General features: G+C 41.4%; 1 protein-coding gene across 3 annotated transcripts in view; it reads right to left on the bottom strand.

Moving 5' to 3' along the window:
* The window catches only part of LOC127352667 (NACHT, LRR and PYD domains-containing protein 12-like), a 160,653-nt gene extending 142,302 nt beyond the window's left edge, over positions 1 to 18,351 (bottom strand). Inside the window, exons 1-9 of one of the 3 annotated variants that reach the window (XM_051381230.1) lie at positions 18,291 to 18,351; positions 16,698 to 16,962; positions 14,829 to 14,918; positions 9,289 to 11,152; positions 8,695 to 8,868; positions 4,868 to 5,041; positions 4,453 to 4,626; positions 4,049 to 4,222; positions 961 to 1,134 (exon numbers count right to left, since the gene is read on the bottom strand). In XM_051381230.1, coding sequence (XP_051237190.1) covers positions 961 to 1,134; positions 4,049 to 4,222; positions 4,453 to 4,626; positions 4,868 to 5,041; positions 8,695 to 8,868; positions 9,289 to 11,152; positions 14,829 to 14,918; positions 16,698 to 16,962; positions 18,291 to 18,350 — 3,149 coding nt within the window. In that variant the 5' untranslated portion in view covers position 18,351. The remainder of the gene's footprint in view (positions 1 to 960; positions 1,135 to 4,048; positions 4,223 to 4,452; positions 4,627 to 4,867; positions 5,042 to 8,694; positions 8,869 to 9,288; positions 11,153 to 14,828; positions 14,919 to 16,697; positions 16,963 to 18,290) is intronic. The other 2 variants (XM_051381231.1, XM_051381232.1) reach the window with 2 other exon arrangements.

Genomic DNA, 18,351 nt, shown 5'->3' with positions numbered 1-18,351 from the left:
TGTACTGCCCAGACCAGGGGACTGTCACACCCCCATCACCTCCACAAACCACCCCAGTCATCACAACAAGCCAGGTGAGACAGAAGCTCACCAGGACCTGGATCAACAAAGCCAGAGGACCCGACAACTTTAACCAGAGTGTCATCAGGTAGTGATCACAGACTACCTCATTGATAGTCTGGCTGGCTGTTTTTCGGACATGGTGACAAGAAACACAGGCACACCCCAAGGAATTGTACTGTCATGGTTTCTGTCCTGTACTACACCTCTCACTTGTGCTTCAACTCCGGAGTGAGCCACCTACTGAGAAGTTCTCGGATGACTCCTCCATTGTCAGCTAGAGATAGTGGACACCTACAAGTTTGTGGGGGTGCAGTTTAACAATAAACTGGACTGGACAAACCCTTTACAGGAAAGAAGAGAGCAGACTGTTGAATGAGGAGGCTCAGGTCCTTCAGTGTGACGCCAAAGCACCCAGTACCTCCCTCTTCGCTGATTGATTATTAACCTGTTACGAATTACGTTTTTTCCCTTTGTGTTGCACAATACCCCTGTAACACTGCATATGTACAGTTATCCACTCCAGTTATCCATCTGGACCATATTCAACTTTATTGTAAATAGTGTATATATTTTATATATTCAATTCTTATATTATATTATATTATATTTGCTGTTTGCAATACATTTCCCCTGTGCTGCTTTGCCTAACTTGAATTTCTCCAATGCAGGATCAATAAAGGAATATCTTATCTTATCTTAATGTGACTGAAAGCTGCAGAACAGCTTTCTAATCTTTGAACCTCTTTGTTTGTATTCTGGTTGATAAACACTTGATTTTATTTATCAAAAAGAATGTGTGCTGTAGTCGTCAATTAATGATCAACACCAGATCCTGGTCTGATATCAGTTAGGAGGTCTGTGGGAAACAGTGTGTGAGCTCAGGTCGTCTGATCATACCTGAGAGTGTCCAGTCTCCAGTGTGGATCCTCTAGTCCAGCAGTCAGCAGCTTCACTCCTGAGTCTCCTGGATGATTGTAGTTCAGGTCCAGCTCTCTCAGATGGGAGGGGTTGGATCTCAGAGCTGAGGCCAGAGAAGTACAGCCTTCCTCTGTGATCATGCAGAATGACAGCCTGAAGACACACACACAAACAAACACATGATATTTCATTTATTTCCATCTTTTCTTGACTTTTTGATATAAACACACTGATTTAAATTAGCTAAATTAAATTTTCTGATCAATCCAGTTTTGAAATATATCGTTACTATACAGTCAAATAACACAGAACACAAAATCAACAAAGTATTTTAACCCACAACTGAATGAATTTATTTTCGACAATCACAGCAGAACAATAAGATGTAAAATGCAACACTTATTAACATTTTATGATGCTGATGTTACGAATATCTTAGCTTTCTTAGCTCGACTGAAGAAACAGTTTAGCTGGGCGGACTCCATCGAAGAGGACCCCCTGCCTACATAATTCATACATTCTCAGGTAACGAAAACACAACCATTCTTCATTCCAGGTGAGTATACACTAATGAAAGTATATTATTAACCTCAGATGCGCCACGGACGGTCGCCTCGGTGTGTTGGTTCGGCTGTGATACCCGGAGCTCTTTCACTAGAGAAAAGCTCATGAACATCAGGGGAACAACTCCAGCTGATCTTTTTCCCACTTTTCTTCTTCCTTCCGTGGAGTTATTGGACATTGTTTCACGCAGTGAAACGCACGAGGAGAGGGAGACGTGCTTGTGCGCTTGTGCGTCTCCGCCAGCGCGGACATCGCACACTGTTACCTGGGATATTCCTCTCCAACTTTTCTTCATCCTCTGTTTTATGCTTCACGGAGACGTGGCTGTGTGGATCGGTACCGGACTCTGCAGCTGGCAGGCTTCCAACTCTTCAGAGCGGATCACACGGAACTCTCCGGTAAAACAATGGGTGGAGGAATCTGTTTTTACACCAACAGTAGCTGGTGTAATGATGTGACAGTGATCCAACAGCACTGCTCTTCTACTCTGGAATATTATATCATAAACTGCAAACCTTGTTACTCCCCCTGTGAGTTTGTTTCATTCATTCTGGTCAGTGTTTACATTCCACTACTACCTACTTCCGCTACTTCCTACGGCAGCTGAAGAAGTTCAACCTACCAAAGACGATGATAGTGCACTTCTACACCGCCATCATCGAGTCCATCCTCACCTCTTCCATCACCATCTGGTACGCTGCCTCATTAACAAGGCCGGACCCCCACTGTCACTGACTCTCATACCCACCCTGTATATATTCATTACATTAATGCCCTCCTGTCTTCTGTACAGCCTTTTTATCTTTATTTATTTATATTTTTAAAAGTTTGGACACACCTTCTCATTTAATGTTTTTTCTTTATTTTCATGACTATTTACATTGTAGATTCTCACTGAAGGCATCAGAACTATGAATGAACACATGGAATTATGTAGTAAACAAAAAAGTGTGAAATAACTTTGAATATGTTTCATATTTTAGATTCCTCAAAGTAGCCACCCTTTGCTTTGTTGACAGCACTGCAAACCCTTGGCCTTCTCTCAATGAGCTTCATGATGTAGTCACCTGAAATGGTTTTCACTTCACAGGTGTGCCTTGTCAGGGTTCATTTGTGGAATTTCTTGCCTTCTTAATGGGGTTGGGGCCATCAGTTGTGTTGTGCAGAAGTCAGGTTGGTACACAGCTGACAGCCCTATTTGACAACTGTTAGAATTCATATTATGGCAAGAACCAATCAGCGAAGTAAAGAGAAACGACAGTCCATCATTACTTTAAGAACTGAAGGTCAGTCAGTCCGGGAAATTGCAAAAACTTTGAATGTGTCCCCAAGTGCAGTCGCAAAAACCATCAAGTGATATGACGAAACTGGCTCACATGAGGACCGCCCCAGGAAAGGAAGACCAAGAGTCACCTCTGCTGCTGAGGATAAGTTCATCCGAGTCACCAGCCTCAGAAATCGCAAGCTAACAGCACCTCAGATTAGAGCCCAGATGAATGCCACACAGAGTTCTAGTAGCAGACACATCTCTACATCAACTGCACAGAGGAGACTGCGCGAATCAGGCCTTCATGGTCAAATAGCTGCTAAAAAAACACTACTAAGGAAAAGCAACAAGCAGATATTTTTTTGGGCCAAGAAACACAAGGAATGGACATTAGACCAGTGAAAATCTGTGCTTCGGTCTGATGAGTCCAAATTTGATCTTTGGTTCCACCCACCGTGTCTTTGTGCGACGCAGAAAAGGTAAACGGATGGTCTCTACATGCATGGTTCCCACCGTGAAGCATGGAGGAGGAGGTGTGATGGTCTGGGGGTGCTTTGCTGGTGACACTGTTGGGGATTGATTCAAAATTGAAGGCACACTGAACCAGCATGGCTACCACAGCATCCTGCGGCATTATGCCATCCCATCCAGCTATGTAACGGCTATTTGACCAAAAAGGAGAGTGATGGAGTGCTGCACCAGATGATCTGGCCTCCACAGTCACCTGACCTAAACCCATGGGTTGGGATGAGATGGACCGCAGAGTGAAGGCAAAAGGGCCAACAACTGCTCAGCATCTCTGGGAACTCCTTCAAGACTGTTAGAAAACCATTTCAGGTGACTACCTCATGCAGCTCATCGAGAGAATGCCAAGAGTGTGCAAAGCAGTAATCAAAGCAAAGGGTGGCTATTTTGAAGAATCTAAAATATAAAACATGTTTTGAGTTATTTCACACTTTTTTGTTTACTACATAATTCCATATGTGTTCATTCATAGTTTTGATGCCTTCAGTGAGAATCTACAATGTAAATAGTCATGAAAATAAAAAACCTTTAAATGAGAAGGTGTGTCCAAACTTTTGACTGGTAGTGTAATTAGAATTGCAGTGTTTTTAATTATAATATATAATTATCTATACAGTACAATCCTTTGACATAAGGTATGTTTTTCAATAATCTTTAACTTGGAAGTCAACATTTAAAGAGTAATATGTGAAATAAAAGCTGAATCCTGACCTGAGAGTCTCCAGTTTACAGTGTGGACTCTTCAGTCCAGCAGAGAGCAGCTTCACTCCTGAATTCTGCAGGTTGTTATCACTCAGGTCCAGCTCTCTCAGACTAGAAGACTGGGAGCTGAGAACAGCTGAGAACTCTTGACAGCATTCCTCTGTGAGCCTGGTTTCATTTAACCTGATTAAAAACAAAATAAAACACATTTTATTTTATTTTTCCCAAATATGTTCAGAAATCAATCCAGCAATCAGTAAGCAACTGAATTTGTGGGACATTCTTTCGATCCAAAGTGAAGTCATATGATTTTTAGCAAAACAGTAGAAACCAAAGGAGTTCATGTCTGTCAAATGTTTGTTTTACAAACAGGGAAATAAAGCATTACATAGACAATCACAGAGTGATATGACCTGAGAATCTCCAGTCTACAGTGTGGACTCTCCAGTCCAGCAGAGAGGAGCTTCACTCCTAAATCCTTTAGGTTGTTGTAACTCAGGTCCAGCTCTCTCAGAGTACAGAACTTGATGCTGAGAATGGCTGAAAATTCCTGACAGCATTCCTCTGTGAGACTGGTTTGATTTAACCTGATTAAAAACAAAATAAATCACCTTTTGTTTTATTGTTTACCTTTTTGTACCATATATGTTTAGTAATCAATCCAGCAATCAGTAATCAAGTGAATTTTTGGAACATTCTTTTGATTCAAAGTGCAGACATATGATTATCAACAACATAGTAGAAACCAAAGGAATTCATGTCTGTCAAATGTTTGTTTTACAAACAGGGAAATAAAGCATTACACAGACAATCACAGCAAGATCTGACCTGAGAATCTCCAGTCTACAGTGTGGACTCTCCAGTCCAGCTGAGAGCAGCTTCACTCCTGAATCCTTTAGGTTGTTGTTACTCAGGTCCAGCTCTCTCAGACTAGAGGACTGAGCACTGAGAATTGCTGAAAACTCCAGACAGCATTTCTTGGTGAGGCTGGTTTGATTTAACCTGATAAAAATCAATGAAAACAAAAATATTTACTTCTATGTTCCAGTTTAGCATCCTAAAATTGTGTCAATGAGCAGAACAGGCTGTTTAAAAATATATATTTTATAGTTTCATTAGGAGTAAGGTCTAGATCGGCACTATAAGTGTATAAGTGTCCTCAGATAACGTATGTTTAGATTTCACACAATTGAATTTCTATATAACTATATTTTCTTGCTTTGACCAATAACTTAACACTAAATTCACTTTTTCAGTCAATAAATAACATTTTCTATTGATCCTGGTCTCATTTAGTATGGTTTATTACAGCAGAAGTCTGAAATACGTTAGTTTACACACAATAAGAAACAAAGGAACACTGGAGAAATAATAAATCAGTGAAGGCCACATGATTAGGAATGATAATGAATATGAATGAATTCAGTTTATCATCCTCTCATATTTTTTGCTGAGGATCAAACCTGAGTGTTGACCCACTGTATATCAGCACTGCAGTAAAAACTGAATTGGCACATTTCTCTACTTCTGTCCATGCTCAATGTTGTTTCACTAACAAAGACCACGCCAATGAACGTATGGAAGTTAGAAGTAATGATAATTTATTGTAATGAATGAATATAAAATAATATTAATATATGAATAAATATTGTAATAAATGAATAAATGTAAACCGATGTGGTGTACTGTAGGAGGAATGAAGGGATGAGGGTCGAGGGATGAAGGGATTAAGGGATGAGTGAAGAAGAGAAGGAGGGTTGAAGGTTGAGGGATGAAAGGTTTGGAAGGAAGGGTGAGGGATGAACGGATGGAAGAAAGGTGGTTTTGTTGGCGGATGGATGAATAGACAGAGGGGTTCGGCGAGATGATAAGAGGGAACCGAGTGGGTAGTGCGACTCTAAGTGGGGGAACCCTCTCTTCGTATCTCTTGTAGAGAACCCCCAAAGTAACTTCGTATCGACTCATAAGCATGACATTTGATGCTGTTCAGGTCGTTACGGATGTACGTGAGATATGCTTGAGAAGAAGAGTTTAGGGATGCTATCTGGGACTCCCTGCCTGGGAGCAGTGAAGGTGGCTCGGATGCAGAGGGAACGCCCCGAGTACGGCTCTGGAGACATTCCTGATTTGGATGCGAATTGCCGGAAGTGACGAAACCGATTTCATGTGGGTATGATAATCTTAACGATGGAACGGCCGAACAGGATGAAGCTGAGGGGTGCAAGGACATCAAGTGAAAGCAAACGGCGACCAGATTATCCATCTGGGGAGTCGGTAGAAGATGGTGGCTGAAGACGGTGGGACTGGAGTCAGAGTGGCGTTGAAGGCTAGGGCCAATTGTCTGAATTTCTGTAACGAGAAGCAAGAGAGTGCGTCGGCGATTCTGTTATTGCAACCTGGGATGTGAGAGGCTGGGATAATGAATTGATATTGGGCTGAAGCTAGGATGAGCTTCCGTATAAACTGCATTATATCAAGACAGTGGGACTGGTCCCTTGTTTATGGTGTCGGATGGTAGTGGTGATATTTTTGGACCATTTGTGACCCCAAAGAATAGCTGCTATGGTTACTGAGTACGTTTCGCAGATGGCAGAAGGACGAATCTGGCGTGACCTGTAAACCTAGGTGAAAACCATGTGTAAATCTTTGTATGAGGTAGTTAGAACTGTCGATCTGGAGCGCAGTGCCGCGTTGATCACGATTCAGGGAAGAGCAAGCTGCGAGAACACAACGGTAGAGTTCTGGATCTAATGAGCCCCCGTAAGTTCCCTGATTGAATTGTTGCAGGCAATCTGCAACTTTGGATGCAAATGGAATATGGTATGTGTAGAATGAACTGAACCGGGTCATGTATCAGAGACATGTAACCATCCAGCTCTGACCTGCAGTCAGGGAAGGCTGGATGAATTATGTCACGATACGGGCGGAATGAGAAGGTGAATTCTACTGCAATGAGCGGGTAGACGTGGCTGTTTGCATTCTATTGGACCGAGTGCGGTTTAAAGTACTCTGGGGATACGAGGGTATGTGGACGGATGTATTAAATGGGCGAGGTCGACGCATATACGCATGTAAACTAATGTTACAATGATGACTCTGAAATAAAACTAACTGTTGCAGGGCTTCCTTGCTTACCTGGACTAAGAGGCAAACCGGTATTTAAAACAAACTACATATAAAATATATGACATGTACATTTTAAGAATTTGCCAAAGATGATTAATTATCGTAAAATAAATATTAACAGGGATGGAGAGGAGACCCTGGAAACAAAGGGAGGACCAGGTCCTGATGGGCCGAAAGGAGAGAAGGTAAATTCAGCGTAGAGAAATAAATGGGCGAGGTCGACATAATGAGAGGCGAGAATCTGTTGTCCCAGAGTGGGTGACATGGGGGCAAGGGTGAAATTATTATGCATGGGAGGATGGGTGGAAATTTGGGGACCTGTGAAAAGGAGGTGCGTTAAATGAAGAAAAAGAAACACCAGCTACGTAAGAAGAAACGGGAGGGAGACGAGGGTTTTTGGCTGGTAGCTCGCCATGGATTGTATTTGTGGGCATGCTCTGTGTGGCTGAGAAGGTGTTGGAATGGGAGGAGCGGAGGCAGCCAAAGAAGTCAGGACGGGGAAGTTAGAAATGAGAGAAGGGAAAAGGATGCTGAGATGAAAGGATGCATGTGCTGGGTTGTTTGTAAAGTCTGTGGTAAAGAAGAAGATGGATGAGAAGCTGAAATGGCAGATACCGGGTTCGATACGGCCTGGCCGTCTGAGAGGGCTGAAGAGAAAGCGACGTAGAGACGATGAGTTGAAATCAGGTTACGGTGGCTTCGCCCGAGGCGGCTGGAAGGAGGGATGTCCTTCGGAAGCCGAAGACCTAAGACTCCCCTGGACCTGTTGGGGGGCAAAGGCTCGATGGTGTTGGAGTTGTCGGTGGATGAAGGCTGGGAGCGTCGTTGGACGTGGATTGTTGAGCGGAGCAGAGGTGGCTGACGAGAAGCAATGGTAGGCAGAAAAGAGGACTCAGAGATTTTGGGAGTTTGCCATTCATCTTCAAAACATGTCGCTTTCTGAAGGGTTGAGGATGAGCTCGTTCTCCATGGTTCAAGGTATTCGTTTTTGGGTTTCTTGTCTGACGCCAATCATGTGGAAAGGAGTCGAGGAGGGAGTGAACGGATAAAGTGTGCTTAAGTTCGTTTTGAGCTGAAATTAAATGAGTGCAAGGCGTGGTCTTTGTTCCCGAACCTGGTTATAAAACTTAATTTGTGCTTCTGACAAATTAAACCATCGAAAAAACACTAAGTTTACAAAAAAGTAACTTTTTAAATAGAATTAAATTGATTAAAATGTTCTTCATCAATTCTTTAAAAGTTTTACTAAAAGCATTTACTATACCATAAGGTCCCTCCTCATTAAAAAATGTATATGCAGCATTTTTGTTTTTAAGCCTCCAGCACACAGTGGACTTTTCACTGAAGTAGGAGAGTTTTTAATTATTTTTATGTGTTTGAACATGTCTGGAAAAGATCTTTAAAAGTAATTCACTAGTCAGTGAGACTCTTGCGAGATGGCTGCTCCCCACAAATAATGACAACCCCTGCCATAAAGCATTTAATGTTTTAAGTACACAACAAACAAAAGCCACAGATTGTAATCTGACCTAAGTCTCTCGAGTGTACAGTTTGAGCTCTTCAGTCCTGAAGACAGCTGCTTCATTCCTGAATCCTGCAGGTTGTTGTTACTCAGGTCCAGCTCTTTCAGACTAGAGGACTGGGAGCTGAGAACCGAGGACAGAGCTTCACAGCTTATCTCTGACAGATTACAGCCACTCAGCCTGAAGAAGAGTTAGAGATAAAGACAAACACTGATACTTCTGTTGTTTACAATGTAAAATACTTCACATTTCTATAATGAGTGGTTCAATCATTCATTAGGATCCCAAAAAACAAAAAATATATACTTAGACAATTTGTGTTTTTTGAGTTTAAAACTGGAGACTAAAAGCACTTATCAAAATTTCAAAACCTACAAACTTATCCCTGGGATTAAAATCATTTATGGAAATTAATTTAATTGAAAACAAAATAACTGTACTGCATTTTTGTCTGACGAGGTAAAATAATTAATTTAAAAGATTGTTTAATGAATCAAGAATGATATCAGTTGTAAGATCTTATTAGTTGACTAATACTATCATTATATGAGAAAAACCCTACACCCTACAGTTAGTGTCTGCTGTTATCTGTGTACTTACAGAGCTTGGTTCGAGGCTTTGACCACTGGCAGCAGCCTCAGAAGAACCTCCTCTGAACCAAAGTATTTCTTCAGGTCAAACACATCCAGATCTTTTTCTGATGACAGTAAGATGAAGACCAGAGCTGACCACTGAGCAGGAGACAGTTCATCTGTGGAGAGTCTTCCTGAACTCAGGTACTGTTGGATCTCCTCCACTAGAGAACGATCATTCAGTTCATTCAGACAGTGGAACAGATTGATGTTTCTCTCTGGAGACAGATTCTCACTGATCTTCTTCTTGATGTACTCAACAGTTTTCTGATTGGTCTCTGAGCTCCTTGTTTCTTTCAGTAGGCCTTGAGGAAGTTTGGTCTGATTGGTTGGCAGAGAGAGACCCAGGAGGAAGCGGAGGAACAAGTCCAGGTGTCCATTTGGACTCTGTAAGGCCTTGTCAACAGCAAACCTGTGGACTGCTGTCATTGATGTTTTAAAAAAGGCTTGCAGATGGTCACCAACAGTTTGCGCTAGTTTAGACATCACATTCTTGTTTCTGTTGATGAGCGACATCTCCACATATAAAGCTGCCAAAAACTCCTGAACACTCAGATGGATGAAACTAAACATCTTGTCTTCATCCTTCTTCTTCCCATGTTCCTCTTTAAAGATCTCTGTGAACACTCCTGAGCACACTGAGGCTCCACTGACATCAATGCCACCCTCTTTCAGATCTTTCTCGTAGAAGATCAGGTTGCCCTTTTCCAGCTGGTGGAAAGCCAGTTTTGCTAATGACTTAATGTACTGAACGCACTGTTCTTGGTCATACTTCTCTTTTGTCTGATGAATCTGAAACACCAGAAATTTTGCATACATCTCAGTCAGGGTCTTGGGCAGCTCTCCTCCCTCTCTGGTCTTCAACACACCCTCCAGAACTATAGCAGTGATCCAGCAGAAGACTGGGATGTGGCACATGATGTGGAGGCTTCGTGATGTCTTGATGTGGGAAATGATTCTGCTGGCCTGCTCCTCATCTGTGAACCTCTTCCTGAAGTACTCCTCCTTCTGTGGGTCAGTGAACCCTCTGACCTCTGTCACTATGTTTACAAAATCAGAATGGATCTGATTGGCTGCTGCAGGTCGTGTGGTTATCCAGAGGCGAGCAGAGGGAAACAGTTTCCCAATGATAAGGTTTGACAGCAGCACATCCACTGAGGTTGACTTTGTAACATCAAACTTAACTGCCTGGTTGTTATTGGTAGAGCAGTCCAGTTGAAGGCGGCTCTCATCCAGTCCATCCAAAACAAACAGGAGTTTGAATTTACTTCTGTCATAGTTGGGGTTTCCTGATGACTGAAGAGTTGTAAAGATGTGATTAAAAGCTTCTTCTGGGATGTCTTTGGTTTCTGTGATAAATTCATGAATGAGCTCTGCCAAACAGAACTTTTTTCCCTTCCATGAATTCAGCTGGCGGAAGCTGAAGGGGAATATGAGATGAATATCTTGATTGGCTCTTCCTTCAGACCAGTCTGACACAAACTTGTGCACAAGAAATGTTTTGCCAATTCCTGCGATTCCTCTGGTCAGCACTGTTCTTATGGCTCTTGTTTTTCCAGAGGGGGGTTTGAATATGTCTCTGGGTTTAATTGGTGTCTCTGTTTCTGCTGGCTTCCCCACCGCCTCAATCTGTCTGACCTCATGCTGTTTGTTGATGTGTATGTCACCTCCAGCTGTGATGTACAGTTCTGTGTAGAAATCGACCAGAGGTTGCTCATCCTTCTTCTCCATCCACCCCTCTTGTGCACACATAAACTTATCCTGGAGGTTTGATTGAAGCAAGTGTTGGTAATGTGAGATGTGTCGTGGTTCTGGTACTGGAACAATCTCATCTGTGTGACATAAATAGAAACAAAAAACAACTAAACTGTATTCAAATTGAATTTTGCAGTTTCAGTTGGAGCAGATTGCCGGTGGACAGTATTCTATTATTCAGTGATTAGTAATTGCATACAGTTGAAGTTTAGGTTTAACACATTATTCTCTTTTATACACCCCAGCTTTACAACATATAGATATACCACTGGGAGCTTTCCAATACAACTACAGCCTGTGACTGGTCAACACTAAACAGCTTCTGGTGTTGCTGGTGTCCACTGTAATGGAGAAATGATATGTTAGAAGCACCAATGCTTACTTAATTTTTTTGATTCTCAATATCTCAGTCATAAACATGGTCTTGGTATGTTGGGATTGATATAAAAGAGTGTGTGTGTGTGTGTGTGTGTGTGTGTGTGTGTGTTTGTGAAATTCAAAATCAAAGGCCAAATAGGCTCTGTTTATGTTTTTTCTTGATCTAGAGAGAGCCTCCTCTCTCATATTGGATGCTTGGTATAGCCTGTTTATGCAGGTGCATGTTAGAAGTCTGCGAGAATAGTTGGAATGATAAATGGTAAATGGACCTGTACTTGTATAGTGCCTTTCTAGCCTTCCGACCACTGAAAGCGCTTTTACCCTCCTGAGACTCCTGTTCTCCTGATTAGGAGATCAGGACTTTATTTACTATAAAAAAAATTTGTTCATAAGAGGACGTAGGGTCGCAGGAGACTGTACTGCATGCCACATTCTCCCTTTGACACACATACACACGTGGCAAAGCCCATTGAACAGAAACTAACTCTAACATACACTGATGCACGGCATCAGGAGCAATTCAGGGTTCAGTATCTTCCTCAAGGATACTTGCAACGGGAGGAGCTGGGGATCAAACCGACAACCTTCTGATTAGTGGACAACCCGCTCTACCTCTGAGCCACAGACGCAGCCTTGCCCGGCTGGTCATTTTTCCAGCAGACAGCCATGAAGAGAAGCTTGAAACTAGGGGAGGCTCTTGCTGCAGTCTTGCAGTCATCTGAGGAGAGTGAGGATTCATCTGAGAGCCAGGAGGGATCAAGGGAGGAATTCCTGCCAGGCACAGAGGAGCCCTGCAGCTCGGAGGAGGAGGAGGAATAGGAAAATGGTGAATGGTAAATGGACCTGTATTTGTATAGCGCCTTTGTAGTCTTCCGACCACACAACATGCCACATTCGCCCCTTCACACAGCAATGGCAAAGACCATCGAACAGAAACGAATACATTCATACGCATTCACACACCGATGCACAGCATCTGGAGCAATTTGGAGTTCAGTATCTTGCTCAAGGATTGACATGTGGCGGGAGGAGCTAGTGATCGAACCAACAACCTTCTGATTAGGGGACGACTTACTCTGTCTCTGCACCAAAAGAGGAAGAGGCAATAGAGGATAACACCTCTCCATGGAGATCAAGAAATGGGGAAATCCTGTGGTCTCCCACACATGAAGAGTCCCTGCCATTTGCCCAGAAGACAAGCCCAGGGCCAGGACCATGGTCAGGAGGAGGAAGAGGAGGAGGAAGAGGAAGAGGAGGAACCATAGCCAGAGCCCTCCAGAAAGCAAAGGCAGTGTGTCTTTCGCCCGCGGCGCAGAAAAGTGTGGAACCAGTGCACCAAATATGGAGCACATGAATGTAAAATGCACCTCAGAGTGATCTGTGGTTTATGCCTTGAATTGTGAACACACGCACATGACAAAACACGACATCTTATGACAAAAAGGGCATGAAATCATAAAAAAATATTAAAAAATGAAAAAAAACCTTATATCAATGGTTTGGTCTGAAGTTGTTGAAAAGATTTGATGCAGTGAGTTAAAAAGAAAAATTATGTATTACATTTTATTGCACTTTTATGAAGGACCGTTTTGGGACCTATGGTTAAAATGTTTTTTGGAATAAACTCTCAATGCTCCAAAAATAATAATGGATCAAAATCAACGTTTTGTCTTTATTGCATTTGTTGGACCCAACGGTTTTTACTTTTTACTGCTTTGCTTTCCTGTTCACTGCTTGGAGTGAAGAATGTCTTATCAGTAAGACATCAAACTGTTCATCACAGGGTCATAAACCAAGGCTCATTGATGCATGTGGGGAGTGAAGGCTGGCCTGTGTAGCAACAGACAAGCTACTCAAATTGCTAATAAAAAGTTGCCTTTGTGTATGGGGCTGCGTAGCTGCAGGCCAGTCAGAGGGCTCACGTTGACCCCTGTCCCCTGCAGAAAGCCCCTACAATGAGCATGTGAACATCAGAACTGGACCATGGTTTTGGATGGCTGGGTAGTGCGTCGCTTACCTGGGGTACACATGGCACCAGGATGCATTATGGGAAGAAGGCAAGCCAGTGCTTTGGGCCATGTTCTGCTGGGAAACCTTGGGTCCTGCCATTCATGTGGATGTGACATGTACCACCTACCTAAGCAGTGTTGCAGACCATGTCCACTCTTTCATGGAAACAGTGTTCCCCGATGGCCTCTTTCAGCAGGATAATGTGCCACAAAGCAAAAATGGTTCAGGAATGGTTTGAGGAACACAACGAGTTCAAGGTGTTGACTTGGCCTCCAAATTCCCCAGATCTCAATCCAATCCAGCATCTGTGGTATGTGCTGGACAAACAAGTGCAATCCATGGAGGTCCCATCTCACGACTTACAGGACTCTAAATAAATGATCTGCTGCTAACGTGTTGGTGCCAGATACCACAGCACACCTTCAGAGGTCTAGTGGAGTCCTCGACAGGTCAGGGCTGATGCTGCTAAACTGTTGTTTAGCTTGCATCTGTATTATGTTTGCATCCAAATGTAGTAAAACTTTTTCAGAAAAGCTGCAAAGGAAAATGCAAATGATTGAACATTTCCATTGTCATGGCTGGTACTGGTTAAGTGATTTGTTTTTAGGTCTAGGGAATTTAATTTCCACTGAGCTTTATGGTCATACCAGCTACTAAAATTGACCTGATTTCTTTGGTTTTCAGTCCCAGAAAAGGATGTGTTACCGGAACCATAGGTCAGCTCAGCTACCTTTCCAATATCACTCCATGTGTTTCCCACAGTATGAAACACCCCACTCCACGTCCGGGTCAGCCCCAGATACCGATCTGCTGAAAACCACGCACTGAGCTTGGAGTCAGTCTGAATTAATTTACCCTACTAGGGGCTATTGCCACAGACAATAGGGCTGTTGCGATGAAGGTACTTTCCCTGCAGTGATTTGGGTGCAAAAGAATGTAGGACTTTTAAATTTCTTCTATGGCTTTTTTTTGAAGGAACTAAATTTAAGGCTTTTTATGACTTTCAGACTGTTACTGCTGCAACTAAATCTGATTATGTTCTCTTATCGTTGCTTTCACTTTTAAATGTTAACCGCCAAGTAAATGGCCATTATCAGTTGTCATCAGGAGCATAGATGTGAGGTACTATGAGTAGTACTCTACCTCATGAATGACTCAGTAGGGTGCAGTATAAGGTTTGGGGTGGATTGATGGGTCAAACAAACTCAGCATCACAACGACTGATAACAGCAATTTAATGGGCAGATAATATTTGAATCAGTTGTAATAGAGACACAGTGTCTCACATAGAAAGTAAAACTTACTTACATTAGATTTTTTCAAATATAAAAACTAGATATGGTCTTTCAGGGCTTCCATACATACCAGAGAATACAGCAGCTTTACCTTCACTTTGAGAGGAGGGAGGTCCTCTGTTCTCTGAAGTCTCTCCAACATCACTGACATCCACTGACCCTGAGAAAGAGAGAAAGATTATGTGTTATACTTTCCATTTGACTAATTACTAATCATGTACCAATAAGTTAGCTTGTCAATTACTTCAGACTTCCATGTGGTTTTAAATCTTTCTGTGTTATGTGCTTATGTCATATAATTTCAACTTGGGTAGCTGATTAGTTAGAGTGAACAAATGAAATCATTGATCAAAAGAATGTGATCAACTATAAAACAAGTTATTATGACTATAACTTCATTTAAACTCCTATAACTGATAAATTACTGATGTTTCAGTAATTATTATAAACAGTAACAGGACATAACCAAAAAGGATGTACTGTTATTACATTTAATGACATGAAAGCTGCCTGGAGAGAAACAAACTCCCGCAGTTTGAGAGTCTCCAAACTGAGCAGAAAACTGTGAGCCTGCAACTACTCAACCAATGATGGCCTCACAACATGATTGGCTTACAAAATATCAGGCAGACAGTGAGCATTTGGTGCTCAGTGTTGATGTGTTAGAAGCAGGAAAAATGGGCAGCTTGAGGATCTGAGCCACTTTGACAAGAACCACATTGTGATGGACGACTGGGTCAGAGCATCTCCAAACCCTTGCAGCTCTTGTGGGGTGTTCACGGTCTGCAGAGGTCAGTACTTGGAAGAGCCATGGGTTCTTACACTATCTAATAAAGGGGGGAAAAAAATATTGACAAGAGTGCGTTCAGGTAAGTAAATGCCTCAGATCCCTACTGGTATTATATTTAATGTAGAGCTGCACATTTCATCGAAATATTCCTGAAATCACAATAAGGCAGGCATAAGTGCAAGATCCAAATCGTGTGACAGACAGCTTTAAAATGGAGTGCTGTAGTTCTAAAGAGATGCTACAGCCTACAAATCTTGTTTAGTACAGAAACCCCAAAAAATTCATTATCAAGGTTTTTGAAAGCCAGTCTCTAAACATGAACTGGATACTGAATTTGATGGGAAGCCAATGTAAAGACATCAGAATTATTATATATTGGTGTTACATGAGACCTTTTGCAGACTTTGACAGCAGTGTTTTCGACCACTTGTAAGCTTACTCAGTCTAAAGCCTAACACACACGGAAGCCACAGTGAGTGTCAATGTCCCGGATCTGGTCAGCGTTATGCTAACAGCAGATCTGCATTGACTGTTCTGACCCCTTTCTATCAGAACAAGCATTAACTGTTTCAGCAGTTTGAGCTACAGTAGCTCGTCTGTTGGATCGGACCGAACGGGCCAACCTTCACTCACCACGAGCATCAATGAGCCTTGGCCCCCCATGACCCTGTCTCCGATTCTTTTCCTTCTTTGGACTACTTTTGATAGGCGAGCCATCCCAGTGCCCCATCTGAACGCACTCTTGCCTTGCTTTCAACGACATTTAGCTCGTTCTGGCCACTTTCTCACACATTTGGAACTTTCTGACTGACTGCTCCAAAGGCCATGAAAAACAATTGTATAATATAATAAATATAATATAATAATATAATTTAATAAATATAATATATTAATATAATTTAATAAATATAATATAATAATATAATTTAATAAATATAATATAATAATATAATTTAATAAATATAATATAATAATATAATATAAAAAATAACAATTGTTTGAATGAGAAATTTATATTTAGGAATTCAAAATATTCATATTTTAGAAAAAGGACTAGGGGCAATAGTCTGGGAAACGGATATATTTCCATACTATCTTTTTGTTTTTCATGACTTTGTCTTTTAATGTTCTTCTCTTCCTGTCACTAACCTTTTGGTTCCAAATTCTGCAGTAGATCATTCTTGTTGATCTTCTTTAAAACCCGCTTGGTCACCTCCACAGCTCCAGGAAGTGTATAGGTCTGGATCATCAGATCAACTGTCTCCCACGTCTTTGCCTTTCCCAGCTTGTTCCTTGGGATGGTTGAGGAGTCTTTCAGTCGTTCATATTTCAGGAACCACTTGAATCGCTTAAAATCATCTTCTCCGAGGTCGTCCAGAGTGTTCAAGAGGACCTCCTTTGTCATTGTTGCTCCCTGGTAAAATCAGAGAATACTGGTTGTTGTGGACAGTTGTGTAACAGTTGTGTTTTTGCCTGTCGGTCTGTATTTCTACTGAATAAAAGTATGTTCATCAGAATAACACTACATTACACATGTAAGTGAAGTTTATATAGCGCTTTTCACAGACATAAATCACAAAGTGCTTTACAGAGGCAATGCACAAAAATGCATAATAATGCATAGTAGAAGAAAGCAGTGTTCATATACATATCTATGCAAAGCACAAAATATATATACATATGTATATATACACGTACATATACACACATACATAAAACATGACTTATCAACTCAGGAGAATATATTATGATAACTCAACTAATGTAACTTGACTAACTGACTCTAGAGGAGCAACAAAGCACATTAGCACTGAATTGCTAACTGCTAACTGCCCCCCCCCACACACACACACACACACACTCAGTATAGAAATTCTGAAATTGAACAAGTATTATAAATATATTCAGCTCTAAAAAAAAGTTTAATCTAAGTCTTTGAGAACAGAAAAATATGCGACTGATTGAAGGCAGACAATATGCTGTGTCACCATGAAGTGTGGTAATGACTTCTGTTTCACACAGGAAAGAGTTTCATCATAGAGGAAGTTTGAGCTGTCTAGTTTGAACTGGTTCTTGATCTAAAAGGATAGGCTCAAATATGTTTAAGTTTCTATCAAATATTCATATATCATATGTATGCTGAGTTGTAATTCCTTCCTTCCTTCCTTAAGTGTGTTTGTAAGAACAGATTCAGTCCTCCTAAATAAATTTTCACTGTTCTTACAGAAGATTTTCATTTCTTAACATACTGTTGTTGTGTGTGTTTGAAACACAATCTGTGTTCACCTCTTTTAACAGACAACCCTTGTGTGTGTTTTTTTGCTGCTTTTCTCTTTTCTCTTACTTTCATTATAAATGTTAATTAGAAACTGACTAAAGTTCCTGTTTGCTATAATCAGTTCCCATTTTCTGGTAATGTTTACACACATCTGTAAATGCAGACAATCATATTAATGACAGAGCAGTCTAAGTATTTGCTCCAAGAGCTGGAAATACAGACAATTCATCAGTTACAACTCAGGCACAACTCTCAATTGACTCTTGTTAACTGTGACTTTTGCTTCACTTGTGCAATCTGCAAACGCCCGTGACGATTTGTGTGTGTGAGGAGGGGTTTGTCTGTGTGTCCCAGTAGCTATACAGCCTACGTACCATCATATTCATGTATACATATATATGTACAGTATATATACATATATATTCTGCAACTGAAGAAGAAATAGAAATGCATTTAACACTCACCGTCTTTCCCCTGACTAAATCTTGTTGATTCTCTTCAGACTGACAGTTGAATCTCTTCATG

The sequence above is a fragment of the Dicentrarchus labrax genome, unplaced genomic scaffold (genome assembly GCF_905237075.1).
Source record: "Dicentrarchus labrax unplaced genomic scaffold, dlabrax2021, whole genome shotgun sequence".
NCBI lineage: Eukaryota > Metazoa > Chordata > Actinopteri > Moronidae > Dicentrarchus > Dicentrarchus labrax.
The sequence above is the reverse complement of the archived record's forward strand: the minus strand, read 5'-3'. Positions and strand labels throughout refer to the sequence as shown.